The following is a 10,617-nucleotide window of genomic DNA, read 5'->3' on the forward strand; positions in this document are numbered from 1 at the left end:
CATATTTAAAAGGCTCAGTTAAGTCTAAATTCATATTATTAACCAGAAAATTTCATTAACAAAACTTAGCAGTATATATATTTTACATAGAAAGATGAACCTTGGTGACAATGTTTATCCAAAAGATCCATTCACGCTTTTGAATCTTCAATCTCTATTAGTGATTGAAATTTTCGTAGCTTAAAAAATTTAAAATTAAAAAAAAAAAAACCCTCAGAGTTGTACTCATTTTGTAGTTTTACAATGGGTCATTTTCTAACATGATGGACATTTGTGTGAAGAAAAAACCTCTGAAGTTTCATGGCTGATAAAATAAATTCTCTCCAATCTCTTTTTATAGAGAGAAGGGTTTGTGCGTGTTTTTATACATTCTTCATAGTTGTATTATCACGAAGCAGGTCCAATGGATTTAGATTGGTACTACCGATTCCCAAAGCATGAGTGTTTAATGTGTTATTAATTTCATCTCATTGGCTTCTGCACATGACAGTAAAATTAAAAATAATTAGATTATACACGTGTATAGTAAAATTGGACTCCAATTTCAAATTCTAATTGAACAATTGGAATGATAATATATGATAGTAACAACAATAGGAAAATTCAAATAAAATTTCGAATTAAATTGTAACAATCTAAATAAAAAATTCCAGTAAAAAGACAGGGTGGAGTGATATACTCCAAGAAGGCGACCAAACTTGTGTAAATATAGAATAATAAATCTCTCTTTGGAAAATTTACATTGTTCATAACCTTTACCTTCACTGAACATTTTAAAAACATAGTGACTCACATCTGCCATCCAGACATCTACAGCCGGGTCCTCTCCAATTCGCGTGAGATCCCATTGATCACTAAGTTCCTTTGCAGCCTGCAAAAAGTATCATCCATCGGTCCACAGCAGTGCTTTCTTCATTTTATAGGTGCCAAACTTGAACAAAAAGCCAAATATAAGGATAGTGAATTTTATGCATAATGTGCATCTAATCACATATTAGCAATTTATAACAAATGTAAAGATGCAAACTTTGTAAGTGAATAGTAAACAAAACTCAATGTCAGAACCAAGAAGAAAACACTTTAATCCGAAACTTAGTGCAAATGTAAATATGCAAACTTTGTAAGCAATTTATAACAAAGATGCAAACTCTGGCTTTGCTATCTTTTTGGAAATTATGCAATGTACCCAAATCAAGTTCTTATCACCGATATTAATCTCTTTGGTTTTCATGTTTGACTACAAAATCAAGAAAAAACTTAATTAGCACAGTAACTCACTTGACCCGATACATAGAAGTGGTTTTAATGAGAATGAGCCAACATACATTTAGCCACATGATGCAAAATTCAACTTCAATTTCAGATTCTAGACACATGGCACAAAATTAGAATTCTAATTTGGAATTCAATTTCACACACTCTCTCTATTTCACCTATTATTTGAATATGCTTTTACTGAGATTAGCAAAAAGATGGGTAGAAATTTGAAATTTGGCTAGATGTTTGCTCAAATATTATCCAAAATGAAAAAAGCAGTATTCAGACTTAGCACGTAAGTACTTTAATTGCTGTCTTTTCGGCCTTTGCTTTATTAGATCAATACAGGTACATTGAACCATATGAGTTATAACTCTATATTAAATTAAAGAGAATATCTTTTTTTTAATATTTATTTAAAGGATTGCCCTCCAGTTGTGAGATGCTTAATGATCTCTGACTTACAAAGTTTTAAGGTTCTTTGATTATATTAAAATAAAATTGCCAAATTTTATAATAAAAAATATATAATAATAGATGTGCAAATCACGCAAGATTAGCCTACCATTTAGTCAATGAATATTACAGTCCTTCAAAAATTATTAACTAAACATATAAATTGTCTTAGACAAGAAGCATATGTTGCGTAATTACCATGTCATACGACTTATCCCAGTAGATTAGTCAATGCAGACCAGTCATAACACATTCTCAAATTGAGCTGTTCATACTTTGTGAACATCCCCCTTAGAAATTTTGTTAACTAATTATTTAAATTACTTAGTTATATTTGTTTACCGAGAGCAATCGCAGTAGTAGGACAGATGTTATAGGTTAAAATTCATACCAATAAAAAAAAAGTGTAAGTCAACACTTTTCTTTTTTTTTTTTTTTTAAATAAATGTTATGTCTACGACAATTTCTTAACAAATCCTAAGTGTTAAATTATTACTGGTTGTTGCTATTGAGCAAAAAAGTAATTTCAATAGTAGTCCTATATTAAAACCAATAGCAACTTGTTACTTATAATTTGTTATGAGAATTATCTTGAATGTAGTAATAGCGTATTACTCTTTTTTTAAGAGCAAATAAGGTACATAACATATGAGAAAGTTTAAAAACACAACAAAATATCAATATTTTTATAATAACCTTATTTTTATTTATGATCCGTCTTGGTCTAATATTTTATTATTTTATTTAATTTTTTTATATCCTATGAGGAACTAATATCTTAACTTTTATAAAAATGTTGTGACAATTGGTTGCGTTGATAATAGATAAGAGCATTCACATTAGTCTGTGTATAATAAAAAAAAATGTATAAAATTTACACAGTTTTGCTTAAAAATAACCTACATTAGTCTATACATAATTGTGTAAATTTACAAATTTACTACAATAACAATGTAAATTTACACTAATACTATTCATTTTTCATTTAAATATTTATTCTTTATTTATATATCTCGAGGATGAAGAAAAATAGTAGATGATAGTTGTTGTGTGCGAAGAAAAAATAAAAAAAAAATCAAGAAAAATTGATATTTTGATAAAATATAATATAAAATAGATAATCTATGTGGGATGTTTTATAAATAAAACATGTAGAATAGAAAAAGTATGTATTTATACTAAAATAATAAATAAAAAAATTTACACGAGTGCTCTTTGGGAACTCATATTATATATTTTATTTTTATTTTTAAGAAACAGCTTGTAAGTCATAAGTCATAACATATAATACATGTCAGATGTCACTGTATTCTACCAAAAATACATGTCACTGTCAAAGACCCCCAAGAAATAAGTTAGAAGTAGTATAATTATTCCCGGGTCGTAGGGTTGGCCAATTCGGCGGCCTTTTTCTCTTTGAGTTGGACTATCCGCACTTTTTGCCCGCCCGATTCGGGGTTCTGTGGAATGTGGATCAGAGGGGTCAAATCTGTAAAACGCTACATTTCCGCGTGATTGCCATTAATGATTGCGACATATCTCCCCTTTTATTAAGTGTTTCTGCACTTGAGCCCTTAAATTAACTTCTATTTGTAAAATGTCACTCCTAGATTTAGGGATTTCTTGTTAGTTAGTATTTTTTTAAAATAAAATTCACTTTAATAATCACAAAGCAAATTTACAAACGTATAAACTATAAAGAATTTTTCTTGGTGAAAAACATTAAAGTAATATAAAAAAAATAAAAATAAAAAATTTAAAAAGCCATAACCTATAAAATTTTTTTTTTTTTTTTTTGAGAATGATAAAATATTGAAAGTTGAAACCATATGTCTTATGAAAATATTATATCTTTTACGTAACTATATATTCAATATAAATTTCTTCCATAAGATTCTCATAACTGGATAATATATGATGGGTGAAGTCGTCGTTCATTAGACTTGGTAAACAAGTCAGGTTGGATTCAGTCTTAACAATCAAGTATCTATTAAGAGATTTTTCTATAGAAAAAAAGTACCTAATAAGATTTGACTTATTAACTCAATCGAATACGTGTTGAAATAGATATGAGTCGGAGTAAATAGGCTATTAATTATATGATCACTATATGACTCGTATTTTTCATATACAATAATAAATAAATAATTTGAACATGTTCTTTTCATCTTGCTTTCAACACAAATAAAAGGGAAAACATCATTCAAAATTAAATTTGAAAAATACATAAATATTTAAGGTTTTCAATAGTATATTTTAGAAGTTTACTAGTATGATAATTTCATGAAACTTTAAAAGAAAACTTGGATATAGTCCAAAGATCATCCTAAACAACATTTATCTCCTATATATTATTTAAAACATAAGACAAAATTTTGTCTCCTATATGAAAAAAAAAAAAAAAAAAAAAAAAAAAAAAAACACTCCCAAAGGATTCTTCTTTAAATTTATTTTTAGCTTTCAAACAATGTTTATTGGCCAACTTATTATTATTTTTTTAGTTTTTATTTTTGCATTACCTTTAGAAGGAAAAAAAAATAAAAAGAAAAAAAGAGCTTTTGATACTCCGGTTGAATATAGAAAAGATTGTAGTTTCAATAATAGCTTCTCCTTAAAAAAATGTAGGTAATTTCAAATATATTAAGAAAATTTATCTATCTATGTATAATTGGATTAGAATTTTTCAGTGTCCTTTTTTCAATGAGAAATGTTATGTCTACAACATTTTTACAACAAATCCAAAGTGGTAGGTTGTTATTGATTGTTATGGATGGGCAAAAAAGTAATTTAAGTTGTGAATTCAAATTTAAACTAATAACAACTTACTGCATATAATTTGTTGTAAAAATGTTGTGGACATAACACTTTTCTTTTTCAATACTTCCAAAACTAATTCTATTATTTAAGTGAAAATGATTTAAGTTTAACAATAAGACAAACTGAGGACATAAAGGTATTTGAGAAATTTAAAATTCAAATTCTATAAAATTAACACATGCATTTTGTCCTTTCTATATTTTCAAAACTAATCCTATTATTTCAATTAATGAAAATTTAGTAATTATATAATTTATAATTCAAATTCCATAAAATGAAGTCAAAACTAGGCTTTTTTTTTATAAAAAAAATTTAAAAAGAACATTTGAATATGCACATAACACGTATGGAGATGCTAGCTTTCTATATGATAGTATAATGAAATTCACTTTCTAAATGATTCAGATCTTTAAAAAAAATGGATTGGATCCTTTATAATCAATTTCAGATCTTGTAATTGGATTTTAGAAGAAATTAATGTTGCATTTGATTTATATAATACGATCGAACTTTTTTTTATTAGAAGATAACAGGACCGAACTTGAATCAAATTTGAACTTTAAAATGACCTATTAATATCTAATTGTATGTAACGTAATTTACAAAACGAACAGTGATAGGAATGTGTACTTACTATATCGATTGTATGGCTTTATATTTCAAATAGGCTGGCAAAGTTGACAAAGATTGATTTGGCATAATCAACCTACGTGTTAATTTTCAATTCACAAATTGGTAAATTATATAAATTTTGCTTCGCACTTCATTCTCTTGGAATTGATTAATTGAACATCAAACTGAACTTCTGCACTTTTTTTTTTTTTTGGAAACGCCACTTTGTATTATAACTTCTGAACTTCTGCACTTAATTGAATATATTAACTTTGAATTGACCCAAAAATAAAAGCCTTTAAAGGTGTTTAGAAAAGCAGAGATTTGTATTCACACTCAATCGCAATTTCAGCCACTAATTTACAAGCTATAAAAACCTATACCTTGTCTTCATGTTTTTTTAAGCATTACCTACCTATGTATTTTTATAACACTTAGTATACAAGATTAACTAGTGAGTGAGGAGGATGAGCATCTAATAAGATCAATGAGACCGAGTGCATCACTTTCAAAGATAAAAATTTTAAAACCTTCCTATTTTGTATTACCTTTATTTCAAATTGTTGTTCATATTTAGAAAATTCAACTTTTTAAGAGAATATCATTTAATACATTGTTTGTCAATTAAAAATGTACAAATTTTAAAAGAGAAATGTTATATCCATAACATTTTTACAATACTTTCATAACAAATCCTAAGTAGCATGTTGTTACGGGTTGTTATTAGTGGGGTAAAAAAGCGATTTTAGTGGTAGTTTCAAATTAAAACCAATAACAACTAAACACCTATAATTTGTTGTGAAAATATTATAGATGTATCACTTCTCATTTTAAAAACTATCCTTCTTAATTCAAGGGAAAATTTAACGATTGTCCTGAAAACATTGGTTTAAGAACTATTTTTATAAACATTTTTATGGAAAAATGATAAAGTTATTAATTTTTTTATAACTTTTTATATTTCTTATGAAAGTGGTGTTAAAACTTTTCTAAAATAGTCTATTAACAATTACTCTAAGGACACCTGTTAATATGACTCTTAATTTAAACTTGAGAAAGAATAATATTGACTTTTTAAATAAAATAAATAGTAAGATAAATTTTTTGTATATTGAGACATTTCAAAATAGAAGAGAGAACCAAAATAGTATAATGCTTAGCTAGAATTATAAGGTCTAAGAACAAAAATATAGATAGAAATCCAATTAACAAATTTTAAAGATATCATAAATTCACATCCATGAATTTTTTTCTTTTTCTTTTTTCGTATATCATACCTATCTAATCTTAACCGTTCATTTATTATTATAATAATAGAAGTTAAGATTAGGTAGGTATGATACATTAAAAAAAAAAATTGTGTACTGCTAAATTCTCCATACAAAATGACAAGTGATTTTTTTTTTTTTGATAAGAGACAAGTGATTTTTTAAAAGTAAATTTTCTATTAAAATTGGTGTATAACACTAACCTTAAAGAGTTAAATATGAAAATACAAAACAAGAAAACACAAGAATTTGTGGGACAAAAAGAGTTAAATAGGAGAAAAGCAAGGGGGTCCAAAGTGCAAAATGAGCACTAGAAATAAAACCACTAGTCTGTGCAAGTGTGTGTATCTTTAATTTCACTCGGTTTCTTTCCGCTCTTCCTTTCTCATATTTTCTTTCTTTCCTTCTTTCTCTCTAGCTTTCCTCCATGTGGCTGTAAAACTAGTCTCCTCTGCACCTTCCTCGTTACTTCCCACTTCTCATTCTCTCTCTCTCTTTGAGTCTCCCCCACCTTTGCTTTGGACTTTGGACCTCAAAAGATTCTTGGGTCAGTTTCTTCTTCATGTGATCGGTGAGTTTTTTTTTTTGTTTTTGTTTTTTTTTTTTTTTTTCCTCTAAATATCTACTGTTCTTTGAATATACCCTTTTACTTATTTTGCTTCATGGTGTCATGTAAATCTGGTTTAGGATTGTTGGTTTGTGAATCTGTTTGATTATGAAGTTCAATGGTTGAAGTATAGGCACAAGCTTTTGGTGCAGAGTACTGGGTTTTTTTTTTTTTTTTTTAATGATTATGGTTGTGGAATTTGGCTGATATTATGGGATTTGGATGTGAATTTTAGGTTCATGTCATTTCTGTTTCTGGTTTCAGAACATATTCTTGTGAGTTAGTATATTCTTGTGAATTTTTGCTTTTTGGTTATTACTGGTGGCTGAGAAAAATGTAGAAAAGATGGGATAAGAAAAGAGAAGATTGAATTTTTATGACTTTTGTTAGGATTCTAAAAATAAAAAATAAAAGAAGATAACTTCAATTTAATTGACTTAAATAGTTGAAATAGACCCTTTTTTTTTCCTGGAATAGACCCAGTTCAGTGCATGATTTAAAAAATAAAAAATAAAAAACAGTAAAATTGGATTGATTTTGGATGCATGAAAGTTTTAGATGCCATATATATAAATACACACACATAGATTCCAACATAAACAAAGCAAAGCTAAGACAGTGACAGCTTTTGGTTATTCATTGTTAATCAGATTATTGTTTTGGACTTGTTTATCCAAGAAAATGAAAAATTCTTCTCTCTCTACTTGCTGTGGAAGTCTTGACTTAAGGGCTTGTTAAATCCCTTCAAAGCCAACAAGGAGAGCTGGTTAAAAGAATTGGGATTGTTTCAAAGTTTCTCTGATTTTTTGAGTTTTTTTGTTACAAGAAGCTGATTCTCTTGTTCTTTCAGTTGTTTGTCTTGGCTATTTGGTCATAGTTTAGTTTTTGATATTTAGTCCATAATTGAAATATATGATGGCAGGTTTGGCTTAGAGACTGTGTGTCTCAGATTTTCTGGGGTAAGATATGGTTGTGGAAGGGTGGTTTCGTAGTCTGTGGAAGACTCCACGGAAGCATGAGGCTGGTCCTGGGAAGGCTGTGATTGGAGTGTTAGCATTTGAAGTTGCAAGCTTGATGTCTAAGCTGGTTCATCAATGGCAATCTTTAAGTGATAAGCAAATTTCTAAATTGAGAGAAGAGATCACAAATTCAGTGGGTATAAAGAAGCTTGTCTCGGAAGATGAGGCTTTCATTGGAAGGTTGATATGTGCAGAGATGTTTGAGAACATGGTACATGTGGCAAAATCTGTGGCCAGGATTGGGAAGAAGTGCAGTGATCCTAGTTTGAAGAATTTTGAGCATGATTTTGAGGTTCTAATCAACAGCGGCAATGACACATATGGGTGGGAATTTTCATCGAGGAAGATGGAAAAGAAAGTCAAGAAGATGGAAAGGTTTGTTGCAGCAAATGCGAACTTGTATCAGGAAATGGAGATTTTTTCAGATCTAGAACAGACTCTAAGGAGAATGAAGGCTAATGATGACTCAGATGGTGTACATTTGCTTGAATATCAGAAGAAGGTTACATGGAAACGGCAGGAGGTGAAAAATTTGCAACATATCTCTCTGTGGAACAAGACTTACGATTACACGGTTCGTCTTTTGGCAGGATCTATTTTCACAATATTCAGAAGGATCAAACATGTCTTTGGAATTCAACAGATGGCAGATCTTGATGTCCAACATTCAAGAGATCTGAATTCTGATTATATCCCACGCAGCCAATCAGTTATTGGACTGTTGCAATCTTCAGTTCCTTTTTCCAAGAATGGTCGTTCTAAATTTGCATCAGGTCCCCTTGGGGGGTTTATGGCTAAATCAGGAACAATTTCAAGAAAAAATAAAACCAACTATTTCTACTCAGGCCCTCTCGGTGGCCCAACCACAAAGTCAGGTCCTATTTCTGGAAAGAATAAAAATGTGAGCTTCTATTCAGGCCCTCTTGCAAGTGGAGGAATGACAAAATCAGGTCCAATTTCTGGATCAGATAAAATCAACCAGAAGAAGTGGCAGAGTCATTTGCAGTCACCTTCGACTCATGGAAGGAAACCAACTTCAAAACCAAACCGACTTACTCAAGTTGGACCTTTTAAAGGATGCATGGCTGGAAATAGCTCTCCAGTTGCCAATTGTTATTTAAGTCCGAACTATGTTCAGTCAGGAAATCTGGATGGAGCCAAAGATAGTGATGCCGACATTCTTGCTCCCGGAATAATTGATTGTTCTAATCTATCAGTCTTCAATTCCAAGCGCAAGTTGTTGGATGCTCCACCTGAAACCCTTGGCGGTGTTGCTTTAGCATTGCACTATGCAAATGTTATTATCATAATTGAGAAACTAGCGGCATCTCCACACTTGATTGGTCTTGATGCAAGAGATGACCTGTACAATATGTTACCCATAAGTGTGAGAGCAGCCATTAGAGCAAAGCTGAAGCCAATCTCCAAGAATTTGACTTCATCAGTTTGTGATATGGTTCTTGCAGGAGAGTGGAGCGATGCAATGTCGGGGATATTAGAATGGTTGGCACCACTTGCTCATAACATGATAAGATGGCAATCTGAGAGGAGTTTTGAGCAGCAGAACTTGGTTTCGAGGACCAATGTTCTCCTGGTACAAACCCTTTATTTTGCAAATCAAGAGAAGACAGAAGCATTAATCACTGAGCTTCTTGTTGGTCTGAATTACGTATGGAGATGCGGTAGAGAAATCAATGCAAAAGCTCTAATGGAGTGTGCTAGCAGTAGAAAATTTGATGAATATTTGGATATGGATAAGTAGCATCATTTCCAGCTCGTGGCAATTAACAACTGAATTCAGAGTCCCTTGCAACTGGCTGGCTTCCAGAGTTACATTGGCAAAGATGGAACTGACTGGCTAGTCCATATGAGGCTTCTCAGGTGTACTGAAAAAACACTTGATCATTTGCTTGGTACAGGAAAGAAAGCCTACCCTACTCCATACATAGTTTAATACCAAAAGGTATTCTTAGCTAGTTAAGGTATTGTTTGAGCCTCCAAACATTCTTTTCCTTTGGTGAGAATTCCTAGCAGCCAAAAAATGGGCTCCTCTATTTACCATAAAGCATAGTTTGTTATTGGTTAAGTCTGAAAGGTGTATTTACTAGAAATACTCTTTTATAGTAATATTGTAAAAGTACATATAAATGGTGTCTTCCTTAGGTAAGACCTCTCAAGGTCAGGCATGTTTCCTTTTTGAGTGGCTATCTGTATTGATGTAATTACTGATGGTGAGTTTTTTATCCCACATTGCAAATGAAAGAGTATTTTACGCAATGTCAGATTCAAATTTTTACTTGCCATAAGCTAGCCTTGTATGTTACCTGGTTAACAAGAAGCAGATTGACTAACAAAGCATAGAACTACATTGAAAAAGCGTGTTATTTAGGCAGGCTTTTGTTCATACAAGCTGTCTGTTTCCAATATCATAAGATACTTAGATATATACTATATATGTGTTTAACGTTATACATAATTATAGCCAATATATGGTCAAAATTTATGGTGTGACAAAACAATGCTTCTTGAGACTATATCACTTTCATGTTCTGAAGTATTGAGGTTCCTCTCTTCTTGGGAA

General features: G+C 30.5%; 1 protein-coding gene across 1 annotated transcript; it reads left to right on the forward strand.

Moving 5' to 3' along the window:
• Positions 1-6,747: 6,747 nt before the first annotated feature.
• On the forward strand, positions 6,748-10,313 carry LOC126722930 (uncharacterized). Its single transcript, XM_050426092.1, has 2 exons — positions 6,748-6,981; positions 7,940-10,313. Exon 2 carries the CDS (start codon positions 7,984-7,986, stop codon positions 9,796-9,798), a length of 1,815 nt encoding a protein of 604 aa, XP_050282049.1. The 5' UTR covers positions 6,748-6,981; positions 7,940-7,983; the 3' UTR covers positions 9,799-10,313.
• Positions 10,314-10,617: the final 304 nt, after the last annotated feature.

Source organism: Quercus robur, chromosome 4 (assembly GCF_932294415.1).
Source record: "Quercus robur chromosome 4, dhQueRobu3.1, whole genome shotgun sequence".
Classification (NCBI taxonomy): domain Eukaryota; kingdom Viridiplantae; phylum Streptophyta; class Magnoliopsida; order Fagales; family Fagaceae; genus Quercus; species Quercus robur.

Excerpts from the sequence above, each read along its gene's own strand:
- LOC126722930 (XM_050426092.1), top strand. The coding sequence starts at position 7,984 with ATGGTTGTGGAAGGGTGGTTTCGTAGTCTGTGGAAGACTCCACGGAAG.